At 38.2% G+C, this 23,892-nt stretch overlaps 1 protein-coding gene across 3 annotated transcripts in view; it reads right to left on the bottom strand.

Annotated features, from left to right (window-relative positions):
* KIF6 (kinesin family member 6) overlaps positions 1 to 23,892 on the bottom strand; it is a 377,491-nt gene that overhangs the window by 236,350 nt on the left and 117,249 nt on the right. For all 3 annotated transcript variants that reach the window (XM_041753408.1, XM_041753258.1, XM_041753340.1), the window contains exons 7-10: positions 18,301 to 18,507; positions 8,188 to 8,331; positions 7,157 to 7,243; positions 660 to 763 (exon numbers count right to left, since the gene is read on the bottom strand). In XM_041753408.1, coding sequence (XP_041609342.1) covers positions 660 to 763; positions 7,157 to 7,243; positions 8,188 to 8,331; positions 18,301 to 18,507 — 542 coding nt within the window. The remainder of the gene's footprint in view (positions 1 to 659; positions 764 to 7,156; positions 7,244 to 8,187; positions 8,332 to 18,300; positions 18,508 to 23,892) is intronic.

Here is a 23,892-nt window from a genome sequence, read left to right as displayed (position 1 = left end):
CAGCCAATTATTCACTCCACAAATGCTTCATAAACTGCAAAGAAACAACAAGAAAGCTCACCACTGTGGCTCACGATCAGAGAGAGAATGAGATCCACATTGTGCCACCGATATGCCACATGGCTGCAAATATAAAAGGCCCTGAAAGATGCCATGCTTGTAGAAAAGCCCTGAATCCCTGCTTTCATTCCCATTTTGCGTGTCTGAACTATAATACACGGGCCATCTATTTATTAAAGGAGAGAGCTTACCTTGGCATGGGATAAACTGGTGCTTGCAGCAAGATGCTTTTTAATACAAAGGACGTTTCTTGAATTCCTTTCAGATCTGAGATCCACAGCTTACCAGTGTTTGGTGTGTATGTTTTAAAATTGCCTGACTATTATACGATCCCTTCTCTTCAGCTGGCATGAGAAGGATATTCCCATCCTTTATATGCTCTGTTCTTTACTTCCTCAAAGCTGAGGCGGCAAAAACACTGCCAGCCTTATCCAGCTTTTCGTGGAAAGCCGCCACTCTTAACTGGCGCCTAAATGCAATTTCAGACTGTCCCCAGAGACCTTCATGCTTTGAGGTGAATTCATAACATTAGGGCCAACAAAGAAGTTAACACAAACTTTCACTGTTAAAGAAAAAGAAAAAAAAGTCTGCAGGCTTACTGAAGGAGCTCTGCGTCTGTGAGCGCCTCTGTCCTCTGCTCCCCAGTGAAAATGGCCAGTTCATCCTTCAGTTCTTGGATTTCTTTTTGAAGGCGTATAATCATCTACAAATGGCAAGGTGGGAGAATGAATGTCAGCTCCTCATTAAAGGGAATGTGGTGACAGAGAACATACATCTCTGAAAATTACAAACAATTGTGAGGATACAAAAACGTACAGAAGATGATGTAAAAGCCACACCTGTATCTACCACTAGGCTTTGTGAAATCTTAATATTTTGTCAGAATTGTTCTAGAATTAATTTTAACAAATAAAACATCACTTATATAACCAGAGCCCACAATTCCTGTTCTCTTTCTGTCCTTCCTGGGGTGATCACTGTACTGCATTTAGTGGGGAGCATTTGTCTGCATGTTTTCATATATTTACTCCATCTGGATGGATATAATTGCAAATCATATATGGTATCGTTGGCAATGCTTTACATTTATGTAAATGTTACTACCACATGGAATGGCAACTTGTTTTTTCTTCCTCACATTGTTTTTGAGATTATTTATATTGCTTCATGTGGCTCTAGTTCATTAGTTTCATGGATATATACTATTTCAGTAAAGGAATATATCACAATTTATCCATGTCTCCTGTTGATGGACATTTAGGATTTTCACTTTTGCTATTATAAACAGTGTTGCTGTGAACACTATAAATCTCTGGGCACATATGTGAGTCACTCTATAGGGTCCACTTAGAAATAAAACTGTGTGGTTGTAGAGTATGTGCATCTTCCCTTTAGTAAATATTGCTAAACTGCTCTTCAGAGTAGGTGTATAAACTTACATTCTTTATCAGCAACATGTATATATTCTTTCCTGTTTCCCCAAATTTACTTCACCACATATGTAGTGTTGACAGATAATTTAATGTTGCCACTTTGGAAATTGTAAAATGGTACCTCATTTAGTTCCAATCTGCATTTTCTGATTATTATGGAGGTTGATTATCATTGCATATGTATATTGGCTGTTTGGGGTTCCTTTTCTGTAAATTACTTATTTACATTCTTGCTCATGTTTCAGTTGAGTTGTTTTATTCTTCCTTATTGATCTGCATGCAGGTTTCTTTATATATGAATTCTTTGTTAGTTTTTTTTTATTTAAAATTTTTCTTTACTTTGAGAGACAGCAAGAGAGAGAGAGAGAGAGAGAACAGCCAGGGGGAGGGGCAGGCAGAGGGAGAGGGAGAAGCAGGCTCCCTGCAGGACTCCATCCCAGGACCCTGGGATCATGACCTGAGCCAAAGACAGATGCTTACCAGACTAAGCCACCCAAGCACCTGAATCCTTTGTTAGTTTTATGTAAGGTACATAGATTTCTTCCAATCTATACCATGTTTTTGATTTTCTGGCATTCTTTCTGTTAAGTGAAGATTTTAAGTTTCAATATATTTATTATCGACTTCTTCCATTATGAGTTGCATTTTTGTGTCTTCTTAAAATCTATTTTACCTAAAAACAGAGGAATATTTCCCTATATGTTCTTATAAAAGTTTTAAAGCTTTGCTTTTCACATTAGACCTTTGTTTTGTATAAAATATGGGATATGGATCTAATTTATTTTTTATACAACTAACCATGCAAGGTTTGCTATTATAATTCTTATATAACATGTTTCTACATATAAATGTGTCTTTTCTGGGCTATTGGTTAAAAACATTATGTTCTTGACTATATAGGTGGCAATACTATGCTATTCTAATTATTATACCTTAGGAAATTTTGACATCTAGATAGAACAAGCCCCTTCCATTTTATTCTTTTCCAAAATAGATACTGCTATTCTTAGTCATTTGTTCTTTTGTATAAGTTTGAGACCCAGTTCGTAAAACTCCACCAAATGTCCTCCTCAATTTTTAACTGGAAATAAATTTTGTAAGGGTAATTTGGTAAGACTTATCAAATTAGTGATGTTGAATCATTTCATTCATGAACATAGTATGGCTTCCTACTGATTCCTTTCAATAAAGGTCTATCATATTCTCTATAAATATATGTTTAATTATATATTTTTCCTAAAATGTTAAAGTTTGTGTTGCCATTATTAATGAAATTTTTGTAAAATTACATTTTCTAATTGTTAGCTTTTGATTTATAGGAAGGTGAATAATTTTTATGTGTGGATTTTGTACCAAATAATTTTCTGAACATTGTTTTGGTTGTTTATCATTAAATATACTTAGATGTTCTAAGCAATCAAATTGTCTGCAAGTAACGACAGATGCTTTCTTCTTTTCAAATCCTCATACTTTTTTTTTTTTTAAATTGTCTCCGTCCTAAGACTTCCAAGTATAATGCTTCAGACATTCTTATCTTATTACTTCTAACATTTCACCTTCAAAATGTTTGCTGTAGTTTTTGGTTGATACCCTTAATCACTTTAAAGCTGTTCACTGATATTCATAGTTTGATGAGTCTTTTCAAACTACGGATTAATGTTTAATGGTAAAAATGCCTTTTCTTCATCTAGTGATGTGATCATATAATTTTTTCTCTTTTCAACTGTGAGTATGATGAATCACCTTGATTCATGTGATTTTCTTTTGTTATGAACTACTTCAGATATACAAAAAGATATAAAGGATGTCTTGTAAACCCACTACTTAACTTAAGTGAACACCAATATACCTACTACTTAGCTTAAGAAATAAAACATTACAGATACTTTGGAAGCCAGAACTTCTCTGTAGAGCCTTCTCTAAATGAATCCCTCATTACCATTACCTGAAATATGGTGTTTATTTTTCCCATGGCTCTTTCTTTTGCTATATACATTGACATGTTTTCTAATGATACATTATCTTTAAATTCTTAAAATGAGATCAAATAGCTCATGATACCACATATCATAGTAATAATCATACAACCATGATACAAAATTCCTAAAACAAGAATTAGCAGGGTGAATTCAATTTATATTCTTCCTTCAATATTTAGTAAACTTAAAAAAACATGGAGTCTGTTCCATCCTTCCTTCCTGTTTTCTTTCTCTCCCTCACTCTTCCCTTCCACCTCTCCTTTCCCCTTTCTTTTCTTCCTCTTTTTTCTCTCCTTTTGGTAGCTTTGTTATTATTGAGTCTATTTATTAGTCATAGATCTATTGATGTTTTTAAAAATTCTTCTTAAAAAAATAAAACAAAACTCTTCTTGCATTAGCCTCAGTGTTATGTTTTTATAGGAAATTGTACATTTTGTTGTAAAATGTACTGCCATAAAGTCATTCAAACTATTTTATTGTTATTTGAAGATATCTACTGTACGTATAGCTAAGTCCCCTTTTCATTCCAAATGCTAAGTTGATTTCTGCCTTCTTTATTCTTTTCTTTATTAATCTTTCCAGAGATTTTCTCATTTTATTAATAGACTAAAAACTGAGTTTTGTTGCTCCTTTCCACTGTGTCTTGGCTTTGGATTTTATTTTCAGTCATTTTTATACTTTTTAATTTCTGTCTTCCTACTTTTTTGTATTTATTCTGTTGTTCATTTATCTAACTTCTTGGCTTGGGGTTTGTCAGACCAAGGGAGTCTGTAAGTCTGTAACCCATGTGAAGCAGAGCCTTAGTTAGGATTTCAAATTGCGAGGGAAACCACATTTTGCTTCACCTAAAGTCTAAGCTAAGGCAGATATGCTTCCCTAGCTTCTCCCTATGCCAGTGGGCAGATTGATTTCCTTCCTGGTTCACTCTTGCACTGGTTTTATGTTGGGAAGCAGACAGGATGTCAGGTCCATCATCCATCTTCCAAGGTTCCAGGGCTCCAACTCTGACGTCTTTCTTACGATTCCCTTCACCCCTTTACTCCAGAACGACTGCAACTTCAGCTTTGTTTTTGGGCCCTGGGGAATTCCCTTACCTCATTCAACCTCAGACATAGATTTCAAAAGTGCTCATTAAATTTTATATATAGGCGGGGTTCAGATTATCTCTGCCACACTGGCAGGACCAAAAGTTCCAAAGAACAGGATACTGAGTATTTTGAATATGTCAGTGCTCCTAGAATTTCATTTAAATGAACAGGATTGGGTGGGTTTGGGTTGTTTGCTTCTTTTCAGAAACATACTCAGAATCATCAAGCTCTAGAGCAAAAATCCCTAGGCAGGAGCTACGTGCATCATTTGTTTGTATCGCCTCCCCCTACTAAATTAATATTGATGACATATTTTCTATTTCTACTAAAGCTTTTAAACTCAAATCTAGCAACCAAATTAACTTCTGTTACTGAACAGAAATCTCAAAATGAAGCCAACTTTTCATGATTTTGAGATTATTACAGTCACACCTCCCATCAAATTACTGTAGAAACTTTGGAATGACAGCCATCTTTGGAAGATTTTGGCCCATGCTGAGTCACCACAGACTCTGGCCTCTTCACAATTCTTCTATCACCTTGTCTTACTGAGGTATCAATACTTGTAAAGAGAGCAAATCACAACCCTGGCAAACCCGATCTTAGAGGGCTGGCTTTGGATTCACCTGTGCCATTGGAGTTTTAGAGTAAAATATTGGAAATCCTATCCAAGTTGTGTTTTGGGTGGCTTTGGGGGCAAATTTACAATTGCCACCTGTGCTTGAGAAAAGCTTTGTCCATAAAGTCATGAAGTCATATCCGTTTTTAAAAGCCATTACAAAAGAGACCAGGAGATAATACTTGTCAGTTGCCAGATTGCTCTGCACCAGGAAGGCCTCACTATTTGTTCAATTAGCAGCTGTCAGCTTTGATTCAGGTTTCTCTCTTCTCTACATTTCTTGTAGCCCTACATCAAATACATGACAATGTTCACCTTTCTCTACATTCCTCAAGTTCCCTCAAAGTCTCTCTAGCCAAATTTAAAGAAAAACACCTCTCTAGCACTTAATATGTTCATTTTCCTTCAATTACACACTACTTTATGTTTTGGGGCTAAAGACTCATGACCGTCTTTCTCAGGCTGCTCTGTGATGCTACAGGGCCGCTTGCTGGTGAGGCACGGATGGCAGAAGAATTCATCCTATGAGTTCTCTTCCACTTGACTCATGCCTTTGAATTTTGACTCCTTCTTCCAGTAAGGGCACTGTGTGTTGCTGGTGTCTGACCAGACCTGTGCTGGAAAGAGACCCTGCCTCACCCATTTGGTTTCTCCAAAGATTTCCATTTGAGCAGCTCAAGCTCCTGAGGAAAGCAGGGTAAAGCCAATAACCCCATTACTCTTTTAATCTCTTTTGTCTTTATATGTCTGTGCAATGGTTTCAAGGGATACAGAGCAAAAATCAAAAGGAAACAATTAATATGAGTAATAGAGAATTTGAGAAGGCTTTTTTTTTGGAATTTGAGAAATTTATAAATGAAGCATTATTGGTGAGATTTCACACCCTTTATATAACACATACTGCTAAGCTTATGCCAGCTTATGTTCTAGAGAAAATTTTAAAAGCTGAGTGATTTGAAAAGTAATATAATCTTAATTTGGCAATGTACAAAATTAAAATATTTAATTTCTACATTTTCAATGTTGGTGTAAGTTGATTCCATGTTGTATTTAATTTAGAGAAGACTAAAAAAATAGAGAGAAAACATCTGCATTTAAAATGAGGATCTGAGTCATGGAACTTGCAAATATTTTTGCTTTAAAAAATTCACTCTAATAAAGCAGGATGCATTGTTATAAAACTAGAAGTTTGGCTATTTTTCCATGGACTCAACCAATAATTAGTTTTCTTAAAGATTTATTTATTTATTTTTAGAGAGAGAGAGACAGCAAGTGTGTACAAGTGCTGGAGGAAGGGCAGAGGGAAAGGGAGAGAGAGAATCTCAAGCAGACTCCTTGCTAAGCCTGAAGCCCAACACACGGCTCGATCTCAGGACCCTGAGATCATGACCTGAGCCAAAATCAAGATTTGGATGTTTAACTGACTGAGCCACCCAGGTGCCCCAATAATTAACTCTTTAAATCTCTAAAGTAAGTAACAGGACAGTTACGCTAGGTTCAACTATATAACCTTTACAACTTCTTTCTCTCAGCTTTTATAAAAGATGGTCTATTATTATTATCTCTAGATTGTTAAACTGGTATTTTCTGAAAGGGTACCACCTGCATGTAAATATAACTAGCCATGACTGCATAGCACATGCCCTCGGGACTCACTACACATTCTAGGAGTGGACTGATAGGACTGCAGGTGGGAGGCCCTTGAGTCAGATCATTTGCACTTGAATCCTGGCTCTGTCACATATAGGAGGCTGTGACTCTCAACAAATTATTTAACATTTCTATGCCTCAGTTTTGTCATCTGTAAAGTGGGGATGGAGATGATATCTACTCATAAAGTTGTGAGAATTAAATAAATTAACATGTTTCCAACATTTAATACATTGCCTAGTACAAAGAACATGCCTCCTGAATTTTGCTGATTTTTGATCTACTTTGATTTTTTTTCTAACATAGTTTAAGTTCAAATTTTCTTACTAATCTGGGATCGATTTCTTCATTAAGAACGGCTTCATTCTTTATGAGTGCCACTCGTTGTGCAAATCTGCAGGTCGATATAGACTCCTAGAAAGCAAAATAACTCCTTAAAATGTTATGGCTCAGAGAGATAACAACTAATTTTTGTTCACAGAAGAAAGAAGCACACCTAAAGAGTGATATGTACAAAACACAATGAAGAAACATACCTCCAAATTAGGAATCTTTGCTCTAGGACATCATTTTGTTACAGTTTTACTTTGGCTTTGTAAAATGACCAGTACCAAAAATGTGGGAGATCATGAGCTCCTACGTGGTGACTGATATGTATTTTTCAAGTACTGATCTATTAAACCAGAACCACATATATAAATCATAATCATAGCAGGTACTATTATAATACAAAAACATGAAAAACTACAAAATAAACATTTGTAACAGGCCAAAAAGAGGCTTTTCAAAGCATCTTCGAATGCACTTAAGGCTTGGCCTTGTTTTGGAAGACACCCTGCCACTTCCTGTTTTCCTCTTCTGGAGAAAGTTTGGATTCCAAGCACTGGACTGAAATGCATAAAACATGAAGCTGACTTTACAACAGCCCATGAAAGCCAGTCAGTAGTCAGCCCCTGACAAAGCATCCTGTGTGCTGCACTCAGTGACGTGTCTTAGGGACACATCGTAGAGATGCCTCCAAGGTATCTTAGTAATCAGGAACAGAAGGGAACAGAAGCTAATCAGTCTCCTCTCTCATGTCTTCTGGCCAAGATGACTAACCCAGTAACAGGTTTCCCAAAATTTGTGTATGAGCCTTCTTCCTATCTCCCAAGCACCGCTGTGTGAAGTTCATTCTCAAATGGGGTAATTATAATGCTGGCAAATAAACCAAAACTATGCTCTCTGTAGGGTGTTTATAACCCAGAGCATATCCCAAACAGCTGAAAAGATGGAAACCCACCCAGGAGCCTCAACTCCATCTCATAAACTAGCAACAGAAACTCAGATTGAGATCTCCAGAAAGAACCCCAACATACGTCAATATTCCTTTTCTCTAAAGACAGTGTTGCAATCATGGTCGTCATGCAGTTCCCTCCCAAACTGTCTCTTAGGACACTGGTCATCATGGAGTTCCTGTAGGGAATGTGTGCACGGTGTTTTTCGGAAAGAGCAATGATCACCTGTGGCACAGTAGAAAAATAAGGGCATTAGATTAGCAGAAAATGCACATCTGATGCTCAACTGCAGTGAACATTCAAACAGAAATCATAATTGAATGCAGGCTGACATCTAAAACTTGGGCTCAGACTAAATATCTTAACAAGATTTGGTACAATAATGGTGGAGATGGAGGGAAGTAAACTTAGCTAAAACATAACCCATGAACACTGTAATTTTTGGATAGATGATATAACTTGGCATAGAATAGGATATATTATTATCCTGTTTTCAGCCATTGGAAAATTCATGTAAATCATGATCATGCCAGATTTTTAGAATCCTATCAAAATTGATCTATATGACCCATCTTCAAGGTAGAAGATGCAGAACAATAAATAAGAACTATGAGACACAGCAGGGGTTAGTGGTGGAGACCCAAGAATCTGGTACCATATTGTCCAGGTCCAAATTCTAGCCTTACTAGGGCATGTCACTCAACATCTCTGTCTCAGTGTCCTCAACTGTAAAACACAGAAAAAATAATATTTATCTCGTAGGGAGTTGGGATAATTAAGAGTTAAAATGTACAAATTACTTTGAAAAGTACCTAGCCCAGTGCTGTACAGGTGTTTGCTACCATTCTAAGTGATGGGTGAAGTTTACGTTTGTTCAACTAAGGCTCACTTGCCTTACTCTTCACTTAATAGGAAGGTACTAGCTGGATGAAAGGCTGCTGTGGACTTGTCCCCAAATGGAGCCACCAGGGGCTCAGGGTTTTCCTGGGAAGATGAACCCAGGGCTCGGATGTCTATTCCAAGCATCAGGAATAAGGTACCCACAGACCTGGGCATCACAAGGGCCTGACTCTTGAAAATACCTCTGCTAACACCTACCATTGTTCTAATCTTCCTTCCTCTCAGGTGTGTAATCCCCACCATCAGAACTCCTACTCCCTTGGTTTACAAAACAAGATTGTTTTTTTTTTTTATAATAAATTTATTTTTTATTGGTGTTCAATTTACCAACATACAGAATAACATCCAGTGCTCATCCCGTCAAGTGCCCCCCTCAGTGCCCGTCACCCATTCACCCCCACCCCCCGCCCTCCTCCCCTTCCACCACCCCTAGTTCGTTTCCCAGAGTTAGGAGTCTTTATGTTCTGTCTCTCTTTCTGATATTTCCCACACATTTCTTCTCCCTTCCCTTCTATTCCCTTTCACTATTATTTATATTCCCCAAATGAATGAGAACATATAATGTTTGTCCTTCTCCGATTGACTTACTTCACTCAGCATAATACCCTCCAGTTCCATCCATGTTGAAGCAAATGGTGGGTATTTGTCATTTCTAATGGCTGAGGAATATTCCATTGTATACATAAACCACATCTTCTCTATACATTCATCTTTCGATGGACACCGAGGCTCCTTCCACAGTTTGGCTATTGTGGCCATTGCTGCTAGAAACATCGGGGTGCAGGTGTCCCGGCGTTTCACTGCATCTGTATCTTTGGGGTAAATCCCCAACAGTGCAATTGCTGGGTCGTAGGGCAGGTCTATTTTTAACTCTTTGAGGAACCTCCACACAGTTTTCCAGAGTGGCTGCACCAGTTCACATTCCCACCAACAGTGCAAGAGGGTTCCCTTTCTCCGCATCCTCTCCAACATTTGTGGTTTCCTGCCTTGTTAATTTTCCCCATTCTCACTGGTGTGAGGTGGTATCTCACTGTGGTTTTGATTTGTATTTCCCTGATGGCAAGTGATGCGGAGCATTTTCTCATGTGCATGTTGGCCATGTCCATGTCTTCCTCTGTGAGATTTCTCTTCATGTCTTTTGCCCATTTCATGATTGGATTGTTTGTTTCTTTGGTGTTGAGTTTAATAAGTTCTTTATAGATCTTGGAAACTAGCCCTTTATCTGATATGTCATTTGCAAATATCTTCTCCCATTCTGCAGGTTGTCTTTTAGTTTTGTTGACTGTATCCTTTGCTGTGCAAAAGCTTCTTATCTTGATGTTTTAAAGGCTGTTTGGGATAAAACCACTGGTCCTGCTTTAAATTAATGACCAGAGATTTTACTACAAACCAGATACCTTGTGATATTTCTCTCAAAAATTACTTCTCCACTCTCAGAAATGAAGCCTTCACATCTTATCTTTTTGTTTCAGACCTCCACCCAGCCTCTCTCCCTGCCTTCAGTCTTAGCTGATGGCCACACACCCTTCCATTAGAAGTGAGGAGCCTGACCATAACCATCTCCTGTCCCACCATCAAATGCCCCACAAACTCTGTCCTTCCTTGTGTCACCAAACTGCTCCTTCTAAGGCCAGTGCCCCATCCTCTCCCTCTTCTTCTCTCATCTACCTTGCTCCTACAATTAACCTTTCTCTTCTGCATCAATTTCTCTCTCTCACCTAGATCATTCTCATCCTGCATGCCCACTAGTCTAAAAACTAAGATGGCTCTTGCCAAGGTTATAAGCAACCCCCGTTGTACTCAAAACATTTATTGCCATCTTATTAGATCTCTGAGTTGAGTAAGCATTCAACACAGGAACTCACCGCCTTCTTTTGGAAACACTTTATTCATTGAAAACTAGGGCACCACACTTCCCAGGTTTCCATCTTTCCTTAAATACTAGTTAACGAATGCTCCTTTCCTTCTTTCTAAATTATAAATATTGGAGTGCTCCAGGGCTTAGTCCTCTTCTCTTTCTTATCTATACCCTCTCCCTATTAAATCTCATCCAATCACCTGGCATATACATATATCCTGACATCTCCCCTATCAGCTTCCACCTGTTCCCTGAGCTGCTGTCTCTGTGGCAACCCTAAATCTCCACTTGGATGCCTATTCTTGATCCTCTCTCCCTCTCTCCACAAATCTGATTCATTTCTGGGCTCTCCGATCATTCTTAATGGCACCACCATTCTACCTAAGGGCACAGGCCACAACCCTGGGCACCATTGTTATTTCCCCTTTCTGAAATGCAATCCATCAGCAATTTCTACTAGTTTTACCTAAAAGACTTGCCCAGAATTGGACCACTTTTCACACTTCTTCTGCCACCACTCGAGGTTAAGCATCTATCATCCTTTCCTTGAACAACTACATAAGGCTTTGACTCAGTCCTTGCTTCTCTTTTTCCCTGCTCTGCCCTGGTCCCTTGGTCTACTTCCCACAGAGAAATCTTTATAAAATATGTTATATCAAGTCACTTCCCTGCTCACAACATTTCTTTTTCTTTTCTTTTTTTAAAAATATTTATTTATTTATTTATTTATTTATTTATTTGAGACAGACAGAGAGAGAGAGAGAGAGAGAGAGAGAGAGAGAGAGGCAGAGACACAGGCAGAGGGAGAAGCAGGCTCCATGCAGGGAGCCCGATGTGGGACTCGATCCCGGGTCTCCAGGATCATGCCCTGGGCTAAAGGCAGAGCTAAACAGCTGAGGCACCCAAGCTGTCCCATTTCTTTACCTTCCTGAAACACCATAATGTTTCAACTCCTGCATGATCTGGTCCCTGTGTACCTATCTGTCCTCATCTTCTCTTGTGCTTTCATAGCCCACATTGGCCTTCCTATTGCTCCACCATACCAAGATTGTCTCCACATCCACCACCTTTGAATTTGTTGTTCCTTGTACCTAGGATTATCTTGCCCAGATTTTTATATAGCTTCCTGTTTCACATCATTCAAATCTTTGCTCAAACCTTGTCTCCTCACAAAGGCTTCCACCAAACGCCTTGTCAAAAGTAATGCATCTACTTCATTTTTCTTCCAGTTCTTATCACTATGTAAAAGTACATTCATTTATTTACTTTTTTTTTTTTCAATCTGCTTCCTCACTTGGCTTTCAGCTTCATTAGGCCAGGGACTTTGTTTCTCTCATTCACTGTTCTAGCCTACTGCCTAGAGCAGCATCCAGTCCCCAGTCCAGGGCAGAAACTACGTTGTTTTACTAAAATAGGTTAACCCCCATTTTAGTTTCACTTCCTATGAAGCCACACTTCCTAGTCTCTATTACAACTCAATGGTTCTATGCAAGACCTAGCTCTGTCAAAAGGATACCCTTGTGTGGGATTGGGAGGTGAGTAATGAGAGCTGGTGGCCACAAAGAAGAAGATCAGATTTATAGGAGAGTGTGGTGGCAAAGGCATCTGGTTCCTTTGAGGCAGCTGTAGGAACTTTCTGGAATCCAGGACTTAATGTCCTGAGTGCCAACTAGGGATAATGGTAGTGTTTTGCAGAGCAGTTCAGTGATGTGGTTAGATGTGTCTCCTGTTTACTCGGCTCTCAGCTGGGTAATATTCAAGCTCAGTTTTTGAACTTTTCTTGAGGTTCTTTACGTTTAATAAACTCTATGCTGCTTAAGTTAGCTACAGTAGGTTTTCCATTTCACAACTAAGAAATCTAATACATGTTCTCGACACTTTTATGTGAAATAATTTAACAAATAAATGAGTAGATTAATTGGCTTCACCTAGACAGCATGAAGATCAGTAGTATGGGATGAGACTTGGTGGAACTGAGTTGCAATGTAACCCGAAAGGAAGTGGGGTACATGGCAGACCCAAATCTGAGTGGCAAGGTGGTAGCAGGGGTGTTAAACAGAACTCCAGACCCAAGGAGCCAGGAGGACAAATGAAATGCCTCTAACAAGGCAGGCCCAAATACCAAACACCAGATCAAACAGGGGTTGGTCTAACAGATGTGCAGAGAGGGTGGCATTACTACTTACGAATCATAATTATCTGACAATGTTCTAAGTACTTTGAAATTCTTTCATAAAACAAATGTCATTATTTTTTTCCTGCTCCAGGAAACCATATTAATATCTCTTCTATTCAACAGCTTTATGACAACTTAGATGACATAAAGGAGAATATGCTTATTAAACTCCCTGTTGATATTAAATTCACTGGGGTTAGTTAATTTGCTTTTAGTTGCAGTAACAGAAAATGTAACGCAAACTGGATTTAATCATAAGGGAAATTTATTGGCCCATATAACTATAACAGGAAAGGCTCAGGTTACATATGAATCAAAAGGTCAGTGCTACCATCAAGGATTTACTTTTCACCAATGTCTCTGTTCTACCTTCCATGTTGTAGAAATCTGCTTTTCATGGCTGTAGTATGGCTGCCAAATGTCCTTATTTATAACTTATGTGAGAAAGTTCTCTAATCATTAAACATATATCCTGAGCTTCCCTAGGGCCAACTTGAGTCATGGACCCATCTCTGAACCAATCACTCTAGCCAAGCCTCCAGCTGGCTTAGGCAAGGTCAAGGTCTACCCCTGGAGCTGGGACGGGGCTCCTGGTTCCTACTCCTGCAGTAAATGTTGTAGACGCAAACCCAATGTCCTTTCCAGAAAGGGTTCTAAAATTGTTCAAGAGAATAATTAAAATTCAAAATGGGACTATGGATTAGAAATCATGGTCTTTAAAAACACAAAAAATAAAAGCAGAGTATAATAAAAGAAAGAACCTAGGACTTAGAGGCAGAATCCAGCTGTCCCACTTGTGTGATTTTAGGCAAAGCTCTTAAATTTATTGCTGTTTCCTCACCTGTAAAAGTGGGATTAGAATACCTGTCTATCTCACAGAAATGTTTTAAAGATGAATAGAGATTGTTTCTGGGATAGTAAAACAAAAAAGTACTCATGTTAGCAGTGGTATCCAGGCTATGTTCTTTAGGATCCCTCTGGACACTTGTTACAGATGTATAAAGCCAGTCCTGGGCCATTTCTCTACCAGAGGCTCTGAGTAGGCATCTTTTCAACAATAAGGAATCTGAAAAATACCAGAATAAGCCCAGATCCCTTGGAGAAGATACAGATCTTCTGAGTGAGGCAGAAATGGCCTGTATTCAGGAAGAGAGGCAAAGTGGATTATTCTTTATGGGCTTTGGACTCTCTAAATTGGGCAGGAACCAAATGATCTGAATGGCACAGGCTAAGGAGGTAGTTCTACAACCTGGATTTTTAAAAAATGTTTATTCTCATTTTGGGTTTCATGTATAAACAAAACAAAATGTTCCTGAAGGCATTCTTTAAGCAACAAAGAGTGGAAACTCACATTATACTTAATAATATCTCCAAGTACCTAGAAACTATTCTTAAAATCAATAACTCAGATTACTATTTCATGAATTAAGGAGACTTTCTTTTAAAGAGCTCAGAAGCACACGGAAAATTATCCTTTGGAAACTGACAATGATTTGGAGTGGTTACAACTGGCACTGGCACATTAGCTTTTCTCCTAAACATACATATTCAGTGGAAGCCAAGTGGAAACTGAAACTCTGAAGTCCCACTTATGGTGGATAGCTGGCTGAAGGCGACCCCAATTCTGAATTTTGCAGAGGAAGAGAGCAAACACTCTGTTCCTAGTGGTTTCTCACTTGATGTTTGGGCTGACAGAGACGAGGGTCACACCAGGAACACTTGGGGAGGCTTATGGTTAGAACAAGTATGCATGACCCCTTCCTTTTCTTCCATGGACTTAATTTCTAGGGCCGAGATTTACCCTGTTATTGTGGCTTAAAATGTTTTCGAGGAGGCTTTTTGGAAAGAGTATCACATACACAAGGATAACTCCAAAACCAACAATACTCTGACAAACAGAAATTTATTAACTTGTGAGCACAATAAAGTGCACTCAACTCAGAAAGGCTGTATCATGCAAGCAGGTGTAAGATCCACAATTATGGCCAGAAGGGCAATGACATTCTGCATGGAATTTCTATAACCAACGCGGACTGGCAATGTAAGAAAGGTTACCAAATTGTCTATTTCTTAGGACATCTCCATCTATATATTGAAATGGAGATGGAGAGGATGTAATTAATTACAAACACTTACTTGAATTGCTCACAGCATTTATCTGACTGTATGTAAGGATTTGCTTATATGTTTTGCTCCTTCACTGGGTAACAGGATAGCACAGACCAGTTCTCAATCAGGCATTTATCCCCATCGCCTAACGTAACTCATAGCACTTTGTAAACACTTACTTACAATTTGTTGAATGAATGAGTGAATGAATGAATGAAGGAAGGAAGTGAATTAAACCAAATTGTGACACTTCCAGTCTTGTTAGCCCCATAATCAAGTCCTACATAAAGAAAACCTGGGTATAAAAGTCCTTGAATTCTGTTATTTCATTAATAGTATCTACCCCTCTTTTTATTATTCTCACTCTCCTGTGCTTTGGTTCTTCCTCGTTTATCTCTTTCTGTGTGAAATTCCAAAATTTCTCTACTACCCACCTACTTCCTCTCTTGCCACAACTAGATTTACTCAACTCCATGCATCTATGCCCATAAACTGTAGTTTTCTGTATTTATGTCCCTTTTCCCTCTTATGCTCATCTTCCCCTCCTCCCATCTCTGTTATGCTATAACCTCCAGGAAGATACTTGTAGATCAGGGTAAGTAGTTGTAGTGTAAGTAGGAGGCTGTAGTGATGCATTGAGTGAATATGAAACAGATAATTGACATTCAGAAAGCCAAAGGTCAATGACATGTGAGTATTGCTGTGGTTCGGCTGAATAGAGCCCCCAGGCTCAACTGCAGCTAAGGGCTAATGGACTCCCAGTTCCCACTGCCTGACATGCTCTAACCCCAGCCCTGCCTGGTTCCCTCCAGTTGTTCTGTGAGTCTCTGCTTAATATCAGCCCTGAGAGAACTTTCATTCCTTTTCTCCTCTTCAGCCAAAGTCCGATCCCCGATTACCAGCTCTCCTCACCCCTTGGCCTTTCTCTGCACAACTCACCTGGATTACAGCCAAACATTTAATGGCTATTTATTTCATGCACATCTCCCTGCAATGGTCCCTGAGACTTTTGGCGCAAGGACCATTTTCTACTTTGCTCGGCACCATGCTCCAGTGTCTGGCATAGTCCTCAAACACACTACTGCTCCTTATAAATGTTTGCTTAGTAAATAAATTCATTACATAGAAAATCAAATTCACAGAGCCACCAAGACCACTCACATGAGGCTGATGCTACAGGCATTTTGAAGAGAAGACATGTGGGGAGAAGAAGAGTTTTAATGAGAAGTAGCAGCTTGCAAGGTTGTGTAGAATGAAGAGAGAGGATAAGGGGCAGAATGTTTTTCTTGAGTGATAACAAATGGTGAAAATTCTGATTTAACTAATGAATATAATTTTGTATGAACAGATGGGCATAATAGGAATTTAAGCAGGGAGTGCTGCCATCAGAAACAAGTAGGTATATTTCTTTGAAATAAAACACTTTGAGTACAGTCCATTATGTTTTCATATCAATGTTTTATAAGTGTCCTATTAAGTAAAAAGCTCTGTTAAGTTAAAGTACTATGTAATAATTTGAGCAAGGAAGAGCTAGGAAAGCTGACTCTCGTCAGAAACACTAAAATTGTCTGAACACCATGGAGCCCATTAATCTCTGGGAACTGCATTACTGGGGTTCATTTAGTCAGAGCCTAACTGCATGTACCTTGTTCAGATACAGCTCCCTTAGGTTTCTCTCAATCTGCTTGCTCAGCCAACTTGACCATTAGAAAACATTTAACATCAGGACAATCTCAGTCCCAGAAGGGTTCATTAGGCAGTAAAAAAAAAAAAAAAAAAAAAAGGCGGGGGAAGGGAGTTCTGTTTGTTTTTTCAAATCTTTTAGCCTCCAACACTCATTAGCAAGTTCTTCTGCCTTGCCAATATACTCTGGACTTCTCCACTCCACTTTTTGATCATGCTTCTCTTTTTTTTCTCTCAGAATTTGGAAGTAGTTGCCATCTTTAACATTCAACTCACAGCACTTTACTCGTAGAGCTGAAAGAACTTGAGAAATCATTTAATTTAATATGCTCATTTTAGGGATGAGGGGTTTTTTCTGGAAAATTTATTTAGCTAAATTCAGATGAGCTTTCTTTGTACATGGAGTCAAGTTTGGAAATCAAAAGTAGAGCACACACTGGGGTAGACTGTAATAAACTTGGGGTAGGGGTTGGCAGAGAAAGCTAAAGTCAAAAGAACCTTCCTAGGATCACAATCAACAGCTAGACAAAGTCACCAGAAGCTGAAAAGATACTACTACTACTACTACTACCACTACTGATAATAATAATAATTTAGACATCTCTAAATTATGTTCTCACAACTAATCTACTAGCCTGAAAAGGTAGGTCCCAGGAGGCCATTTATACCCTATATTCACACCCATTACAATTTTTACAGTGAAAACAATAACGTATAATGAGAGAAAACATGGGCTTTGGAGCCAACCAACTCAAGATTCAAATCTTCACTTCATCACTAGCTGGTAACCTTGAGAAGGCCTCCAGAAGATCTGAGTTTTAAAATCTATTAAAATGGGAAGACTAACATCAACAGTGTAGGGCTTAAGGTTTAAATAAAATGGTATATACAAAATGCTAGACCTACACCAATATTCACAGCAGCATTATTTACAATAGTCAAAAGGTAGTAACAATCCAAGTATCCATTGATGGATGAATGGATAGACAAGACATGGCATGCGCACATAATAAAACATTACTCAGCTTTACAGAGGAATGAAATTCAAATAGATGCTACAACATGGATGGACTTTGAAGTCATTATGCTAAGTGACATAAACCAGAGAGAAAAGGACAAATATTGTATGATTCCACTTATATGAGTATCTGGAACAGTCAGGTTCATAGAGACACAAAGTAGAATAGAAGTTAGCAGGTACTGGGAGCATAAGGAAACAGAGAATTATTGTTTAACGAGAACAGAGTTTCTGTTTGTGGTCATGAAAGACTTCCGGAGATAGATGGCAATGAACTTAATGACACAGAATTGTACACTTAAAAATGATTAAAACGATGAAATTTATGTCATGTATATTTTGCCAAAATAAAAGAAGAAAACAACAAAATAAAGATACCAGCAGAGTGCCTGATGCAAAGTTTATCAGTGAATGATAGATACAGTTACATCCCATTGTGCCCATTTTTACCTGTTCTAAGTAGTGTAGGGACAAGTTGATATACTTGGCCTCTGTTAGAAGTTGGCCCCCTACTCCAGTCTTTGCAACTCGTTCTGAACCAGCCAGGTCAACTAAGTGAAGTTTGGCATGCCGGACAGTTGCAGATCCTGGTTCTTTGCTTGATAAATGAATAGTGAAAATGCAGTGGGAACGAGTTGAAGCCTGGTTCATCGGAGTCTATAAAAAAGAAGTTGCAAAACAAAATTAATGTGAACAATGAGAATCTTTGCAGGCTATCAAAAAACTTAGATTTATGTTTCTAATGCTACAACATTTCCAATGAAGTCAATACTGTCAAACTCAACAAAAACACTTGTAGCTGAGATTGGTTGATTCAGAAAGTGAGGAAAGAGTTCCAATGAAGTAAAGCTTGGGTCCTCTTACTAATATGATAACTTGATTCCATTACTTGACCACAGTAACCTTGACCCATCTAATCTTGGCTAGCCATATGGCAAATGCTCAGTGTGAATGTCATGGGGAAAAAGGTGAGAACAGATGCACTGGGGGAATTCATTACACACTTGTAACAAACACAACTTTCAGTCGAGGATGCCTGGTATCATTGCTACTACCCAACAGTGAATGGGGGTTCCAGTTAATGTAATAAATAAGAAAAAGAAATACAAGTTATAGTGACAGGAAAAGAGGAGATTAAAGCAATTATTATATATAGAAAAATACGGTGGTCTATGTAGAAAATGCAGGAGCATCTACAAACTATTAAAAACTAAGTTTAGCAAGGTTGCTGGATGCAAGATCAACACACCAATTAAGAAATTTCTAATAACCCAACAATAATTAATTAGGAAATGTAACATTACTTACAATGGCCACAAAGACAATGATGTAACAGGGGATTAATTTTATAAAAATGTGTGATTTGTAGGGAATATGATATTAAAAGATATCAAAAGAAAACCTGAGTAAAAGGTGTCCTAGATATTAATATACCATATCAGGGATAGGAAAACTAAAAATTCATCTCTATATTAATTTCTCTATATTAACCTATATATTCAATGCAATTGAAATAAAAATACCACACATTACGTTTGAGGAACAGAACAAATTGGTTCTAAAACACAGATGGAAGACCCAATATTAAAAAATAACAAAAATAATTCTGTGAAAGAAGAACAAGAGAGAGGGACTTGTCCTGCTATACATCAAGGTATACCATAATGCCTACAGTAATTAAAACAGTATGGTGTCACTGCAGGAATGGATAATGAGGTCAGTAAAACATGCTGGGCTCATTTAGGAATTCTATGTAAGATAGAGGAGACGTCACACTGCAGTGGAGAAAGGACAGACTAATTAACAAATGATGCTGAAATAACTGGTTCTCCATCTTGAAAAAAATAAATTTAGGTTGCTTTCTCATATCAGACACACAAGTAAATTACAGAATGTAATAAAGACTTATGTATGAAATTACACAATTTTAACACTAATATAAGAAAATATGGAAGCACATCATAGTAAACCCACGGTAGTAATGGATCTTTTTAAAATAAAGATTTATTTATTTATTTATTTGAGAGAGAGAGAGAATGCAAGTAGAGGGAGGAATAGAGGGAGAGAATCTCAAGCAGACTCCCCACTGAGGGAGGAGCCTGATGTGGATCTCAGTCTCACATGAGACTGAGACAAAATCTGAGACATGAGACCCATGAGACCATGACCTGAGACAAAATCACAAGCCAGATGCCTAACCAACTGAGCACCTCAGGTGCCCCGGGTAATGGATCTTTTATGATAAGACATTAAACACAAAAATGGATTGAAAGTATTTGACCAAATTATCCAAAATTGAAGAACTTCTGGCTGATAAAATCTACCAACTAGTAGTAGGAGATTGGGAAATGATATTTGCAATTCATATGGCTGACAAAAGATTAATATTTGAAATAAAGAACTCCCACATGTCAATAAGAAAAAGACAACTCAGAAGAAAAATGAGCAAAGGATATGAACAGGCAACCTATAAAGAGGAAATTTGAACATGCCCAGTATTTTTTAAAAAATGCTCAAACTCACAAATAATCAGGACAAATAATTAGACTCATATTGATAAACCATTTCATTTATGTCCATCAGACTGGCACAATTAAAAAAATAACAAAGTCTAATGAAATAAGGTTTGTAAAGATACAAGGAAACAGGAACTTTTATATACTGCTAGTGGGAATATAAATTAACCCATTTTTGAGAGCAATTTGACAATATGTGGTAAGGTTGTGATGTATATAACCCAGAACCCAGCAAAAGACCACAAGGTGTATTTCCTGGAGAGAAATCTGGAACAAGGAACACCAGGAGAGAGAAAGGGGGTGGATGATATACACACATATGGTCATTCACTGCAACACTGTTTGGGGATAGCAAAAAATTGGTGCAAGATGTATAACCTAAATGAACATCTGTGGTGGAAAAGATGAATAAACTAGGATAATTCAAACTATAGAGAAGTTAAAGTGAAGCACCCTTTTGATAGATTGACAGATGGGATTTATGAAATGCTGAAGAAAAATAGCATGTTAAAGAATGATATAAACTTAGATGATCAAAATGATATTTATGATAGAATTTAGGTAAAAAAGCAATGTTATGTAGAAAATTTGTTCTTGGTTCTGTAACTTAGGTCATTAAAGTATAAAAATATGGGCTGGAAGGACACAGCAAATTAATAATAATGGTTGTCTTTGTGAGGAACACAAAGCAGAAGGCCAATGAGAGGACTTCAATTTTGTCTGTAATATCCTAGGTATATAAAATTATCAGAAGCAAATTCTGATACCTAAAGATAAAAAAATCATCTAAAAATATTCCAAATGAATGTTCATATAAGTAAATATGTGCAACTCTCCATCTCTGCAAAATGAGATTTAATGAAAGAATTTCCATATGGATGCACATGTATTCGGATAGGGTAACACACTTGGATGCTATTTTAACTAGAAATTCCTTCTGTAAATATGAGTTCTTGATACATGCCATTGTTGATTTACACCAACTAGCAAAATACACAGATGTCAAAATACTGGCATTGTTTTGGTGATGATAATGTAGCGAGTGAGTTAAATAGGCTGAAAATATGACCCATTACTCGTTGCCACAATAACCATACCCAGATCTGGCCAGTGTGTGATTTTGCATGCTGAAGTGGATCAGCAAATAACTGTGCCTGTAAAACCGCAAACTCAAATTTAGAACCTAAGTTGAGGTGTCTTGAAAGTGACTGGAAGTTATTCGCAGAACTTAAACATGGGTTTCATTTCACTGTTACATTCACACAACAATAAATCCTACAGTACTGCCACAAAAGTCAAATTGACGATCGATATAAGCGAGTAACACAGAGGCCATCCCCAACAGCTGTCTTTAGCTCTACATGGATATACTGAAATCACAGTAAAATGTGGCCATTAGCAAATAATGGAAGAATGTACCCATTTCAAAGGAATGTGAGATTTACATCAAATTAAATTGTATTTCTGGAGTCTGTAATTAAAATGCAGTAATATGCTGTCGGAGTCCATGCCTACAATTTTGTAACTTCTCATAAATATTTCCTGCATGAAGTAGTAGTTGGTGTCCTCTTAGCAAAATTTTCTTAAACCTCAGAAAACATTCTTTATGTGTAGCTGTTTTAAGTGTGATTGAATGTGCTGGTGTCTGCTCGGTGTTTATTCAAGGGTGTCTTTAAGCCTCATAAGCATGCCCCTACATTCGTCCTTTTAAAGGTAAAATTGTATTAAAACATTTCTGAAACTGCCCAAGAACAGATGGCACCATTTAGGCAGATTCATTCAAATTTAAGCGCACATTTTAAACAAATGTGCTCTTGGCACTAGAGCCTATGTCTTTGGAAAAATTTTAGTGATGATTAATCATCTGCATGCAGAGAGCGTTCATATTTTATATCAGTCTATGGGCTACAGCTCTGCATTAGGTAGCACAAAGACTGGGAGGAAAATAAGACATAGACCTTTCCCTCAAGAAATTTGTAATCTAGTTCAAGAGCTAAAGACAAAACAAGTGAAAAGGAGTGAATGATGTGCAGTAAAGAAAGTGGTCTGTTCTCAGAATGAGCATCCTGATCCTCTAGGTAACATCTAAGAATGTTAACCATCCCCTCATTCTGGAAGCTCTCTACCCACTCCACCTCTCCTTGGTTTCTAGAATCAGAAACTGTTCAGGCACTTTTTTTTTTTTAAGAGTCAGAGAGAGAGAGAGAGAGAGAGAGAGCTCAAGTGAGTGGGGGAAAGGGCAGAGGGAGAGAGAGCATATTAAGCAGGCTCCACACCCAGCATGGAGTCCAATATGCCCCTTGGTCTCGCAACCCTGAGATCATGACCTGAGCCAAAATCAAGAGTCAGAAGCTTAACTGAACCATCCAGGCGCCCCGTGTTGTGACACTTGCTAACTGCTATCTCCTTTTCCTTTGTTGGATCCTTTTCTCTCTAGCACCTAAAATAATCATGTCCCAAGCTGTGATTATCATATTTCTTCCCCTTGGAAAGCTCTTCTTCTATAGCTCTGATTATCACTGGATAGGCACTCCAGTGTGATTAAAAGTCGCATACTAATGATCTTAGAATCTGGTATTGGAATACCTGGTTTCAAGTCCTGGTTCCATCATTTACTAGTGTTTGAATCTTAAGCAAATTTACATAATTTTGGTTTTCATGTCTTGGCAATACCATAACAAGACTTGCTTTGCTGGGGCACCTGGGTGACTCAGTTGGTTAAACATCTGACTCGGTTTCAACGTACGTCATGATCTCAGGATCATGAGATCAAACGCTGTGTTGGGCTCCACACTCAGCATGGATTTGCCTTGAGATTCTCTCTCTCCCTCTCCCTCTGCCCCTCTCTCCACTTGTACTTTCTCTCTCTAAAATGAATAAATAAAATCTTTTAAAAATATTTTATTTATTCATGAGAGAGACAGAGAGACAGACAGACAAAGACAGAGACAGAGACAGAGACAGAGACAGAGACAGAGACATAGAGAGAGAAGCAGACTCCATGCAGGGAGCCCAGTGTCGGACTCGATCCCGGGACTCTAGGATCACGCCCTGGACCTAAGGCAGGCACTCAACCGCTGAGCCACCCAGGGATCCCTGAATAAATAAAATCTTAAAGAAAAGACTTGGTTTGCTGCAAAGAGCTATACTGAGTGTTGAAGTGGCCCATGAACCAAAAAAAGATCATATAAATGTCCATCCCTGTTGATATGCACTATATTCAGATGCCTCCCTTACCCTCATTTCCAACCACAATTTCTCTGTACACTAGATTAGAATGTCTATCAGCTTGACTGACAATTGTCTCTAAAACGCCTTGCCAGCATCTTGTACCTAATATTCCCCAAAACTACCTTATCACTTTCCCTTATTCTGTGTCCTACACATAGATACCCAATCCATTCTAATCCTGTTGAATTTACCTCTACTTCTCTCCAAATACCCTTTATCTGCCACTTAGGCATGGCATTCTCTACTTATTAGTGTCCCCATATTTACTCTTGCATCCTCCAATTGTTCTTCACCT

The sequence above is a fragment of the Vulpes lagopus genome, chromosome 1 (assembly GCF_018345385.1).
Source record: "Vulpes lagopus strain Blue_001 chromosome 1, ASM1834538v1, whole genome shotgun sequence".
Taxonomy (NCBI): domain Eukaryota; kingdom Metazoa; phylum Chordata; class Mammalia; order Carnivora; family Canidae; genus Vulpes; species Vulpes lagopus.
The sequence above is the reverse complement of the archived record's forward strand: the minus strand, read 5'-3'. Positions and strand labels throughout refer to the sequence as shown.